At 34.4% G+C, this 14,402-nt stretch overlaps 1 protein-coding gene across 1 annotated transcript in view; it reads left to right on the forward strand.

Moving 5' to 3' along the window:
- The window catches only part of LOC124171821 (FYVE, RhoGEF and PH domain-containing protein 4-like), a 112,268-nt gene extending 97,866 nt beyond the window's left edge, over nucleotides 1-14,402 (forward strand). Inside the window, exons 8-13 of the mRNA XM_046551162.1 lie at nucleotides 2,248-2,432; nucleotides 2,982-3,213; nucleotides 5,497-5,694; nucleotides 8,355-8,531; nucleotides 8,630-8,736; nucleotides 10,429-14,402. Of these exons, the coding sequence (XP_046407118.1) occupies nucleotides 2,248-2,432; nucleotides 2,982-3,213; nucleotides 5,497-5,694; nucleotides 8,355-8,531; nucleotides 8,630-8,736; nucleotides 10,429-10,495 (966 nt within the window). The 3' untranslated portion in view covers nucleotides 10,496-14,402. The remainder of the gene's footprint in view (nucleotides 1-2,247; nucleotides 2,433-2,981; nucleotides 3,214-5,496; nucleotides 5,695-8,354; nucleotides 8,532-8,629; nucleotides 8,737-10,428) is intronic.

A 14,402-nucleotide genomic window follows, 5' to 3' on the forward strand; every position in this document is an offset into this window, starting at 1 on the left:
TACTCTGCAAATACTTCTAAATAGATGTAATTGTACTTGCATGTGGAGCAATTAGGTGAAACAAGCAACTTTTAAATGTTTGTAAACCAATCCAAGATAGTATTAGGTGAGGTAATACAAGGTGCATTTTATTTGATTTTTTAAATATGTATATGCTATATGGTGGAAAAATATTACATATGTATTTCCTTTCCCATCGTGAGCAGGAAGTCCCACTGTTAAAGAATTTTTTCACACACTTTCACATTTAGTATCACTTTTATTTCTCCGTTGTTGTGCAATTGGAGCAAGTTCACTTTTTGGAGCATCTTAATTTTTTTCCATAGTCTTATTTTTACAAGTTAGCCTTTTTGGTACTAGCAATTGCATCCTTCCTAGTTTCACACCAGGTAATGCAGTAAGCAGAGAGTTAATCCTCTGCCTTGGCTTTTCATTTGTTTTTGGTTGATAGCCAAACGGGAATAAAAAACTGCGTGTTGTGGGATTTATCTCAATGAGAGGTACAGCAGTCAGTTGGATAATGGTGCAAGGTGTTGATTTTTGTTGAGTGGGACTGGATTATGCTGGAGTGAGTTACTTAATATTGAGTTGGACTGACTATTGTTGGAGTGTGGTTGGGTAACATTGGGGTAGGAGGGATAACACTGAAGTGGTTTTCCGAATGTTGGGGTGAGTTATTTATTTTGGAATTGTTTGGGTTATGTTGGAGTGGATTAGTGTATGTTAGCACAAAATGGATGGTGCTGGAGTGGATTGGATTATGCTGTATTGGGTTGAATAATGCTGGAGTGGGTTGCCAAATGTTGGGGTGGTTGCTTTATGTTTGTGAAGGTTGCTTTATGTTGACGTTGATTGGATCATGTGGAAATGGATTGGTGTATGTTGGAGTGGGGTGGTTTACGTTGGAGTGGGTTGGATAATGTTGCTGCGGATTGGTGTGCAATGGAATGGGTTGGATTGTGTTGGATTCAGTTGGATAATGCTAGATTGTTTTGGGTAATGATGGAGTGAGTTGGATTATGTTAAATGGAGTTATTGCTATCTATCTTACACTACATCTCACCTGATGATAACTTATTTGAAGTATACTTTCCAGCCATGAAGATTCAGGGGGTATTTTTAACGCGCAATGCTCTAAGCAACTCAATTACAATGGTTTTTTGTTCTTTTTTGCATTTTCACCTCCTATTCCAATCGAAAATCCATTTCTGCTCTGAAAAATTAATTCCAATTTTTGGTGCCTTCATGCCATCTCACCTCAGAGCCCATTTCACTCCATGCTGCCTGCAATTTTGTAAGGGCACATGACAGGTGTGAAATCATCCTTAGTTCCTCTTCTGGAATATTAGTCAAGTGACATATATTTTCTCAAAATTTTTGCAGATTTTTGTCATTCTCAATCATTTATTATCCTTTTAATTCATATTTTTGCAAGAGTATCCTCCATTCATACAGGTGCCACCTTTTTTCCTCTAGGTTACATTAAATTTGCCTGAAAAAGTGTTTTTGAGAAAAAAGTATCACTTCTCACACACCATTGCCCATTTCCAAATTAGGCAAGGTATCATTGGTTTAATTTTCAGATAAGTTGTTAATATATTCAAGTTCAGGCATTTGTGAGCCTATTTTTGTGTTCATTTTAATAGAAAATTTTGTATGCTGTTCATCTTTTTCTTATGTATCTTCCATAGCCTGTCTTCCTCTAACAGGTGAATTTAGTTACCACATGATAATCACTTTTGATCCATTTTGAGACAGGACCACATACCCTGACTCTCATGTTGTATCATTAATGAGCTCCAATAATTTATATTACTATGTCTGTTTTTACGAGAGTCCTGTTTTGAGTGTGACAAAGAATAGTAAGATTCACTTCAACGAAGAAATATTATTAAATTTACTGCAACAGTTTGTGTTTGAAAATTATTTTGCAGAAGATAGATGATAATGGGAATAATTCATGTTAATAAATGGATTGAAGGTTTTGATAGTCTAATTTTGATATTTTAGTCTTAGTTTTTAAGAAATGGCATAGAATGGCCATAATTTATCTCAGTATTGACTATATTTTTTGTGAATGCAGTTAATTTAACATATTTTGCCTTTTGTGATTAGTTGACGGAATTAATCAATTTTTTGTCTTTATTTTTAGCTATTATTTTTGTGAATTATTATTAGTAATTTTGTGTGCTACCCTTATTTGGTACACTATCTTTGCTACAGCAGTTTATTTCCTTTGCTTTTCAGTTCAGTGACATCCTCTTTCTATGCTCTCCAAAACTTCTTACCAATAGAGTAATATCTGGACCTATGTATCGCTTGCGAGCCAAGTTTAATGTTGACAACATCCAAGTACTTGAAGGAGATAATCTGGAAACTGCTAACACTTTTTACATTCGTGACACTCACAAGAATGTTGAACTATATACACAGTAAGTCTAGAAAACCATTTCTTTTAGTATAAATAGAGCTCTTATGCCAGCTCCTAATCCTGGCCAGAGCATAGCTTGTCATTTCCATATTCAAGCTTCAACTTTCTTGTTAAGGTATTGATGTTAGATAGCTGAGAAAGACTGAATTATCAAATCTTTCGATTAGCCATTACCTAATTTGGCATTATTAATATCAGAAATCATTTCAGAGGTGACATTTTGATGGTGTTATTGATAGTGAAGCACAGTAGTAAAGTCCATGCATAATTTCAAACAACCGACCCTGGTTTTGACAGCTCATTGCCATTTTGTAGAAGTGAAGTACTGCGTTTCATCATGAATATTAACTAATTTCTTTTTTTATATAAACTATATGTTCATTTTTACCCGATAACTTTTAGCAAACTATGTAACTGAGGTTAATTTCAAATTGAGAAATTCACAAACCAAAATAGCTTTTGTATGAGTTATTGGAGTTAACACCATTTACATAATGGCTTTATAACACTGACCTTTTGATCATAATCACTATTTCACTCTCTCATTTAGGACTGAAGTGGAGAAAACATCATGGTTGGATGCATTGTGGCAAGCCAGCCAAGAGCTTTGCCAGAGAAAATCATCTCTGAAAATTGGAGCAGACAACATTGCACCTGTGGAAACTGAAATTGGGAAACGTGCTCCTAATTTCATTAAAATGGACAGTGTGGCTAAATGTATGGACTGCTCTGCAAATTTTAGTGTAATGAAGAGGAAACATCACTGCCGTGCATGTGGATTGGTTAGTGATTCGATTTTTGTCATAATATTACCTGCTTGATTCATGCCTCATTGAAGTAACAATTAGGTAACAAGTTCTTAGTTACATTTGTGGCTTCTAAGGTTTAGAAACTCAAATTAATTCAAGTATTGGGACCTTTTATATTGTATCAATGCTCTGATTCATAATTGGTGTGAATGTTTTTTTTTTATTTTCACATCTTAGAAAAGATTTTTCGAGTTTCTTTTTTCATATTAACTTTACAAAGGGCTTTAATTGATCAATATCCACGGGGAAAAATTAGTATGCTGTGATTAGCTGACGACATAGGAGTCATAGCTGAGACAGAGAAGGATTTGAAGAAGACTGATAAATATGGAAATAAAAAATAAATAAAAGATGAAGATATTAGTTTGCAGCGAAAGAGAGGAGGCTAAGACAAACATTTACCTAGGGAAGCATAAGCTTGAAGAGCTGAAAGAGTTTTCTTACCTGGGAAGCCGAATCACTAACGATGGACGAAGCAAGAAAGAGATAGTCACTAGAATAGCGCAGGCAAAGAGGGCTTTCTACAGAAAGAAGAATCTTCTTACAGCTGAGAATATGACCATAGAAGTCAGGAAACAGTTCATTATATGTTACATATGGAGCATGTTACTCCGTACAAGCGAGGCTTGGACATTGACAGCAGCAGAGAAGTCAAGAGTGGAAGCATTCAAAATGTGGTGCTACCGAAGAATGATGAAGATAAAATTTATTGACCGTGTAAGTAACGAGGAAGTACTAGGAAGAGTGGGAGAAAAGAGAAGCCTCCTAAAAACCTTAAGCAGAAGACGGGGCAACTGAGTTGGCCACATTTTGTGGCACGATAGCCTAATGAAGACAATCATTGAAGGACAAGTGGAAGGGGAAAAAGGCAATGGACGGCCCCAAATGAGTTACATAGGACAGGTTATAAAGGATGCAAAAGAGAATAAATGTGTCGCTATAAAAGGGCTAGCGGATAGGAGAGAGAAATGGAGAACTGCGTCAAACCAATATTAGGGTTGTTGACTATAATGGTAATGATGATAATTGATCAATCAATTTAATGTATCGCATGATGAAATTTGCATTAGGGGTTTTAATTCTTCTACCTCCTCAGATTATAATACAAAGAGCATTGAAATGTATTTTATACCATTTTTAAGATCTCTTAACCTATGATGCTTAAATTTTTGTGCTAATTTGGGTTCCATGAATGGACTGCCTAAGTTTTAATGAATTTGTGTTCTTTATGTTGTCACTCTTTTGGGGGTCCATTCACAGCCATGACCCGCAGTGTTCAAAATTTAGACATTTTAGTGGGTAATAGCAAGGAGATTTGTTGTGCTTCAGGTGGATATGTGCACAATGCTTGAGTGTATCAATATTTGGAGGTGACCCAACATCTCCTACCCCACTCCTCTCTCTGTTATCCCTTCTATCCTTTTGAAAATTAGATTGTCATCTTTGAAGAATAGAAAGTGATTGTGTGCACCTGAATGAAATTTACTGCTGTAAATCCATTACATGATGTAATTTAAGGTCCCAAAAATTATCGAATTCCTCATTGAGAAGATAGGTTTAATCAAGGTCCTAAAATTTCTGTTGTGTTGCACCTTGGACATTGAGTTTAGTTGAAGATGATGACATCTAGCAATGTTGTATAGACTTTTTTTTAATTAACTTAACTTTCCCAATGAGCCCTAGCAAATGTTATAATTGGTATGTGTTTGCCATTCATAACCTATTTTAATACAAAAAATTTGTCATGTTTCGCTAGACCTTGAACCCAACCTCATGAGTTGGCAGTGGTGTCTGCACATATTTTTTGCAACATGGAGCATTTCTCCAGTGTCCATGCCGTTGGACTCTACATTTCAATCATTGACTTAGTCTAAATTTATGTCAACTGCCTCTATGTAAGAGGCAATTTCGAAAGTATGACATTAATTTTTCAAATCATTATTATCTAAGGTTACTCACAATGAAGGTACAGTCACTTTCAAAAGTTGGTCCACAACCAGCATAAAACTTGTAAAGAATTCACATTACAAATTGTCATTAGGATTAGATCACCTTTGTTAAGAGTGGATTAGTAATTTAAAAAATATTCATTCATTTATTAATAAACATGTAATTGTAAATTGAAAAAATGAAATTATGCTGTCTCCTTGTAATAATTGCTTTGATCCAAATCCTATGGCTGTGGGTACACCTCCTCAACCTGTGGTAGAGATGGTGTGTTTTGCTAAGACTTATATTATGTCATTATTTTGAAAGGTTGTGTGTGGGAAATGTTCAAACCACAAATTTCAACTGCCATATGAAGATACCAAGGCGTCTCGTGTATGCCGCCAGTGCCACAATATTCTGTCCAAAAAATCTCCCACTCAAAGTCCATGCAGGAGTCCAGGCATAGAGGAAGTGGGGAAGGAAAACATTGAAATACCTTTTAGTCGTGGCAAAGGTGTTCTTGAGGTAAGAATGTAGTAACCACTTTCGAAAATGAATCATGAATTCTGTAACTGTTTATGACGTAATGTGATGGAGGGACTTTTTTCATAATATGTTGCATTATTACCATTGATTACGTCATTAGTTTTTCATTGTATTCATTGCATATGCTAGTAATTATGAATCTCTACTTGAAGTCTTCCCTCTCACTGATAATTCTGGGAGATTCCTTAAAATAAAAACGTGCCCTCTAATGATTTTTTGGTGAAGTTAATGCATCAATCACATAAGCCATGGATTGCTCTTTGGATTACATTAGTACACTCTTTCAGGTCAGCATTAAATAAAACTTCCTCTTAGTAAGAGGTAATGGAGCTTTTTCGCCAACTTATGTATCCTGAAGGAATGCATACTTAACATTACAGTCATTCGAAATGCGAAAGATCCACAGAGAAAAAATCATTTGCCTTGACCGGGATCCGCGTTCGAATCCCGGTCAAGGCAAATGATTTTTTCTCTGTGGATCTTTCGCACGACTGTGCATCGCGGGTGACTCCCGTAAAAGTTATCACCGCGGCTAGTCCCGGTATACTTTAAATTACAGTCATTGTTTAGCTGTAGGGGAGACTAGGAAGGGCTGGGACACATTTTGGAACACAAGTTTTTGCGAAAATACTAGGGGCTTATATCAATTTTTTTGCCATCTTTAGTTGCCTTGACCCTTCAAAATTCCATATAAAGTCCTTTTATAAATTAGAATATGATAAATTAGATTAGGAAAGTACTGTGGACTTTAGTATTTTCTGAACATACAACATTTGTCCCAGTCCTCCCACATTCCGGGAGGAATGAGACACTAATGTAAAATGGCAGAAATGGCAATAACTAATAAATGATTGATTCAAAATACATAAGTAATAGATATTGTTTTTATTTATGATCATATCTATACGATTTATGGTAGCAATAGTAAATGGAAACTAGGATTTCACTCTTTCAGTGCCTTTAAACAAAATTGGAGCATTCAGTTTAAAAACAACATCCTTTTTCTCTATGAAACTAATGTCTTGTTGAGGGAAGAAATATTTTAAATTGGCTCCCCTTTTTTGCATGAATTTTACATCATATCCATCGTCATACCATTACTACCAACTTTCCCTGTGTAGTGCCAAAGAGGAAAACAGTTCCACATGTGAGATTACTTTGAAAAATTACACTGTCCCTGGCCTTGGAAGCAAAAGCTTTCATTAAATGTCCTGATAATGCAGATTTTGATGAATTCTCCACTCTTACTTCCTCTCTCACACTTTTGGCTTCATCAAAAACCATCTTCACAGCTTCCAGAATGGTACAATTTGGCACTGGTACCTAATCTGGATTTTATCCCTCCACTTATGAGGCATAATATCCTAAGAATAAAAAGAACTTAAAAAATAATAGTGCTTGGGAGGAGTGGAACACTGTCCCATTCCTCCCATATATCTAATTTCCGAGACCAGTGGCGTAGCCAGGGGGGTCCGAGGGGTCCGGACTCCCCCCAAAATATGAAAACACAATCATTTTCCTTCATTAAAGAAAAAAATATTGAAATATCATGAATTTACAAAATATTTCTTGATCAAATGAAGTTTTTCTTTTAAGGGAAAAGTATAAAAATTAGTTCAAAGCCCTCTTCTTACAATTAGTAACCTATTTTTCAAAAAATTTCCTCCCTGGTTTTGGATGCCCCCCGAACGAAATTCCTAGCTAGGCCACTGTCCTAGACCTTCCTTAAGGGCCATTTTGTATTTAACATCTATTATTAGGCTTTAAGAAGCAACTAAATGTTATTAAATTGGCAGTTATACACCCAAAGGACATGCATTTTCATCAGCGCTTCCAGCGAGAGAATGTCAGAATGAAAGTTATAGAAATTTAAAGTTAAAGCATCTCACGAAAGTTACAAAAATTGGTGTGAAAACCTATATCCTCTTCTTAACTCACTATCACAGAAGTGAGCCAGGAGCTATTTTAGGAGGAAATGCAGCTATGTACTGCTTCTCGTATATGTGAGTAAAGCAAGAGCTAATTCGAGAGAGGGAAATTTGAATGGTCCCATAACTCCCTCTGTCCCATTCTACCCTTGTTTCTCCTATACCAAAAACTGCTAAGACACAAGTGCTTCTCATCGATAAGATTGGCATTGATGTGTACTGAACCAGGATAGAAATGTAAATTTCCTCTTCAGAATGGCCTAGATGTGTTAATTTCTAAGCATACTTAATACTCCTAATTCTATCTTTACCGACATATATTCAAAATATTCATCACAGGATCATGAAAAAAATTAAATGTTAAAGTGTGATAATATAGTTTGCTGCTGCAATGTTGCCGCATCAAAAAGTGAGAGATTGATATCTCAAATGGTGATGTGGAATGAATTGTGTGAAATATTTGAAATAGTATGTAAGAGTGAATGCAATTTAAAAATATTAAAAAAAAAGATGACACTTATCTTTTAAATCATTATGTCGAGTTTTTGAATTCTCACCAATCCATTCTACTTTTTGAAATCATTGTGTGATGTATGATTTTTTTCTTTGTCAGCATTCTTCTGCAATTATGACTATGCACCCTCTAGTTACACACTACCATGTAGACTCACAATTTAAGCCATTGAGTTTTTTAATAATTTGATTTTTTAGGTGCCAGCTGATGCAATATGTGTTTTAAATGGGTACCTGCACTTGAAAACCAGAGGGAAGTCCTGGGTTCGTCGGTGGTTTTCCCTTCATCCTGATTTTGTTCTTTACTCATATCGCTCTCACACTGATAAACAAGCAATGACAGCTACTCCATTGCCAGGTTTTACCGTAGTAAAGGTAAGTACTGTTGATTACCTCTGCTTCTTTCTATTTTATGATCCTATGTTTTCTCACAATATGAAATAATGATTTGAATAATATTATGTCTTCTTTAGTTGACTGAGCTGCAAGAGCATTTCCCTGATAAAGAAAAGAGTTTCAAAATGTATCATGCGAAGAAGATGTATTACTTCCAAGGAAGCTCTAAAGATGATGTTGAAAGGTAATGATTTTTTAAATTAAAATATATACATAGCAAGTATTTGAAATTTGCTGAATGAACAGGATGTTTACCATATTTACTTTGAAAATAATATATAGCAAACCTCTCCTTGTATCGAATTTTATTACTAATTTATGCAATATGTGGTAAAGTATGGCTGCATCATCTAATAGTTTATTTAAGAGTGCATTCCATACTTAATATTGTTCTTGTTCTATATGATGATATTTTTCTATCGAATGTAGTTTTTATGAGAATAGTAAGTTACTTTAACCACATTTTTGGCCGAAAAACTTATGAAGGATCTTGACAAGAGAATTCCACCATTTGCATTTGCATGTAAGAGGTGATTTATCGGGGATTAAGCTTAGTGTCAGTGTATGTCAAAAAAACAGTCATCCAGGGTTTTCAGCTGAATTATGTAATTGAAATTTTAAATGAACTAAGGTAAACCTTGTTCATGCAAATGATTACTCAAGCCTTTAGAGAGAATGATTTAATGTTACTAAAGGAAACTTGTAAGGAGCACATTAGGTTCTGGGTGGGTCGATTGACCGTCGCTGGTAGCGAGCACCTGGGATGCCTATCGCAGCCTGATAGCCTGTCTATACGAGGTTCCCATTAAGACCCCAAAGAGTGTATGGGATGTGGAATAATGCAATGAAGAATATGTACTTGGTAAAGTTTTGTAATGATTGTTACTTAGTTAATATTCAATGAATGATTTTTTGAAGCAGTGCAACTTTTGAAAAAAAAACTATGGGATGTTCACCAATGCTTTAAGTTGCCTACCTGGATAGAGTTTGAGAATTAATAATGCCCATAGTATTACGGCCTTTCAGCCATAGCTACCGCCCGACTTATGGCATTTCGCTCAGAGTAGAATCGCTTGAAGCCATACGTATTTCTTGAGGCCGTAGTTATGGTCGATTTTGACTTATGGCCCGGCCATACGATTAGTGGAATAACCCTGCTGTTCAGTACTGTAGGCAATATTTCTGCCATAAAAAGAATAATTTAATGACATCACACTAATATGGAGTTGGTAACCACTTTGTGGCTAGTTCTCAGTCTTAAGCATGGGCCTTAGGTGGTTTGTTGTTTCTCAGTCTCGTGAGTGAGTCCTTCCCTCAATGATCATTTCTTCCTGAAGGAGCGAAAACTCCAATGATGTCACAACTCATGAAATGTGACTGCAACTTAAGTGTTTTCTTTGGTAGTTTCAATTTTTAAGGAAGTGAAATTCACTTTTTACATTCCACCCTAAATATTTATTTTCACCAACTGTGGTTTCAATAATGTTATATCCTTTTCTGTTCTTGGTTATGATGTAGCAGTATTGAAACCATGGTTAACAAATGTTCAGCGTGCAGCATACAAACTGAATTTTATTTCCATATGTCGTGGTTCCACAAAGTTAAGCTGGAAACTTTATACTATAGTGTTTCAACTTATACCTGCCTGAGTTACATCGTTAGTCCGTCTTAATTATCTTTCCCTTTCATCAACAGAATTTTTCATTGAATTAAGATTTTTGGTATTTGTGAGCCTTGCCAAAACTTTTTGGACCAATCCCATTGGTTTTGATTGATTTTCTAGTACATTATAAAATTATGGTAAATTTGACATAATTTTTTGATGTAAGATATCTCTACTTCTTATGTAATTTTACATGAGTCGATTGTTTTTCAGGTGGGTGCATGCTCTGAAGATGGCCGCTCAAGCTGAGCTTCCCTCTCCAGAAGGGCCCAAGAGATGAGAATTGACGGATGCTTTTGCTTATTGGGGCATTCGGTACCTGGTGATGTTAGTACAACTCAAGCATATCATTTCCATATGGAAATATTTTGTTAATTAAATAAAGTCCTGTGAGCTGTGAATAGAGTATAGAGAAATCTCAGCTTGAGGGATCTGTTCTGTTCATTTCAAAGCAATACATGGAAATCTCACTGACTGCAATATGTGGCTGGATGATGTATTTCTGAGTGAACTGGTGTTATTTGCACACCAGATATTACAAATTTTGCTCATAAAAATGTTATGGCAGTAACACTTTGATTATCTTTCCTTCAGTTGACTATTGCCCCTTATTTTCAATTGGTTTTTGTTGATATATATTGTCTTCTAGTCTTGAAACTCCATTAACCTCTGCCATCATTTAGACAAGGCATCATATACACTGTTCATTGTACCTTTTTGGGTATTGGGTCATTATATATATATTTATTAATGATTAAGTAACTGTGTCCCTGATTTAGGTTTAATGGTTCATTTTTGTATGCACCTTGTCTGATATTAGTGTACCCAATTATTTTGCTCACTTTAAATCTTTCCCTTTATGGGATCAAATTACCTTGTAGAATTCATCATTATCCACCCTGAATTGTGCTATGATATCATATTGTATGATGTAGTCGATTAATTGGTGGCTTAACCATCAAATGGTGCGAGAAAAGAAAATATTTGATGTGAAAAGTCTATTGATTTCTAAAACAAATCGTCATTGATGTTCACTTGTTAGTCATCAGTCAGGTAAATTGCAGTCGTGGCAAGAAACTTAAAACACGTGATATGTATAAACCCACTTTTTTTAAAATTTAGTGATTCCACTGGTTGACATGCTATTTACATATTAACTAAAGTAAAATTTCAGACAGCAGACTTCGAGGAATTCATCATCTAGGCAAGGATAACATTTTTAAAATGTCAGTAGCTGACTCATGGTGTGCCAGTGAATTCAATCTCTATAGATCTTATACGTGCACCATCCTTTAGTTTTTGGATCCTAGATTCAATCATGCCATTGAAGTGGCAATATACTGAGTCTTTGGTGCTTTCACAAGTCCAACAATTGCCCTGTATATTCCTCTCTGTGTAAATCATTACATGAAAATATAGTTGACTGCCTCCTATAAACGTGGGGTTATCTTGCTGATAATATATGCATTAGAGCAGTTTGCCTATAGAATTAACTTCTTGCCTCATTCATTACACACTTGTTCATAGCCATCAGTGTTTTGGTCTTGGCAATTACTGGATAATTCTTCGGCAAGATTAGAGAGATGGGACCTGAGGTAGTAGCAAACTCTTGAGTACAGTCCTCAATAGATTGTTGGAATGCCATTTTTTTAAATATTGGGGATTGTAGAAATGCTACATGCCACTGTAGAGAACTATTTTTGTCACTGTATGTATAGTAGCAAGATGTTATAGCTAATGCCTTTAAAAATGAATGTTTGAGATATCTTCAGAATGCTCTTGCGCCGATAGAGTTTTTGATGGACAGAGGATTTATGATGCAAAGCTGATCATAGATTTATGCATATGCTTTCTTTCTCATTTCACAATAAGAAAGTCAATTAATGTTGGCTGGATCCCAAATAATAGACTAATTTTCCTTTAGCATAAGTTGAAGCTGAAAAGATTATTCATGCCTAGTTCACTGCCATGATATTTCTTTTTTTTCCTATTGGAAACATGTCCTCGATCTAAATTTTCTAGTATTGAGGAAGCATCACAACTGAAGTATAAATTTACAGGTATCATCTCCTATATGTGGTGATTTCTCTAATTTATTTTTAGTTTAGAAAATGTTCTATATTCAGGGTTTGATGGAAATTTTTGGCATAGTTAAAGGTTTTTATAATCAAATATCTACCACGTAAAACCCTGTCATAAGTAATTCAGGGCAATTTCTTGAGCCATGTTTGAGTGTGTTTGTACAAATCAATATATATATCCCAGGGTGGAAACTCATATTTAATTGATTAGGTGATGGTGTACTAAGAATTTTTAAAAGACTGTATCTAGATGACGTAGCCGACTATTAGATTACTGAGGTTACTGACATGGTTTCACTACTATTTAGTGTTCCCTGGTAATCACACTTTGGTGCTGAATATAGGAAAGTCACAGACAAAATATCAGTTAAATATTGGTGAAAATAAAGCATTTTGTACGCAAAATGAACATGGTAGCTGTATTGATTTTGGAGATCTAGATTTTCATTAATATGTTTAAATGATGTAAGGAACAATTACAAAAACTAAATTTTCATTTTCAAATTTTTGTCATTTGACTACTATGAGCCTTCTTCCTTTCGATGTAATCTTTGAGGCTGATCAACTGATTTGATAATCAAAGTTTTACTGTACCTCATTACATTTGCCCATAATTAGTGAAGGACTTCATTGATCTTCCTTATAGGTATGTTGTCTTAGACCTTTACCTATTGTCTATAGTATTTTCTGTTCATTTTTGTGCGCAAGTATTATTTTGTTCTTTTTTAGTATTTTTCCCTTTTAATCCTTAAAATCTGTGTACTAGACTAGTCTTCAAAATGATTTTTTAAACATTTGATATTGATTGAAATGTCTATTTGCTCCTGAATTCTGTGCTTTCATGGTATTTTAAGGAATTAAGGGGATATGCTTTAGCTTTTTGGTGCATATAATGAATATAATACCTTGTATTCCTGATCATATTTTTGTTTCATTCATAGATATTACACAGTAAACCAGCGTGCTTTTTATATTGACATATCCGAGGAATAGCAATTTTTTTATGTTACACAAACTATCTATTTTTAGTAAAATGTATGCTGCCGATAGGTATTGAATATAAATATCCCTTATGTGGTGCATTTTTCATTAGCTACTATAATTTTTGAATATTTGTGCTCACAAAAGTGTTTTGTTGGCACTTTTTACAAAATTTGTGATATTTTTCAAAGCATAGCTGCCATTTGAAGCTTTATGACTTTTGCAATTATTTTTCTCGCATCGTGATGTCTTTATTGTAACTTTGGTTATTATATTTTAGTCATTTAATTTTTATTAGTTAACAACATGAATGAATTTGTGATGTTGATTTTATTTGAGTTCTCTAAGAAAGTTTTATCTATGTCAAATCTTTTTATATTAAGTTCTAATAATTTAGTTAGCATCATTAGAAATATGCCGTTTGTTTGGTAAATTATAATTCATTTGATTCATATGAAAACTTAAATGATACTGCTATCAATTTGAGAGAAGTTGTTATTGCTAATAACAATTGTATAAACCAATTGCTTTAAGTGTTCATAAGTGAGGAGTGTTTTTATAACACAATAACTTGTTACTGTTTGAAATGTGCTGTTGTTTCAATACTATTTAGCGTGTGTTTGTACCTTGGAGAAGGTTGTGTGACTTTCTGAAAGAGTTATTCTTTTCTATTAAAGCTACGAAATTTTATTGAGCTCTCAAAATCTGTTGTAAGTATCATGTTGTGCATCGCTGTTAGATGTTTTGGCATCAATATGTATAGTCAAAATTTACTTTTTGCTTAAATGATGTAAATAACTTAGCTGTTGAATTTGACTTTTAATCCTAAAATTTCTCCTGCAGGAGAGTGGTCATATTGTCTTGAATTTTATCATTTGCAAGCATAAATGAATGCTGTTGCAACTATTTTGTTAATTGCTGTATAAGGTGAAAAATATGTGATAGATGTGAATGGCTTCAATGTCTTATGTTTCCTTTGTTCTTTCATTATTATAGCCATTTCAACTAATGAAGCATTTAGAGTGATTTCAACCTTTGTGCAATATTACATTTTCTTTTATAATGAAAGAATGTATTTTTTCCCTTCATTGCAAAACCTATCATAAATACCTGATTGCATCACTA

Source organism: Ischnura elegans, chromosome X (assembly GCF_921293095.1).
Source record: "Ischnura elegans chromosome X, ioIscEleg1.1, whole genome shotgun sequence".
Lineage (NCBI taxonomy): Eukaryota > Metazoa > Arthropoda > Insecta > Odonata > Coenagrionidae > Ischnura > Ischnura elegans.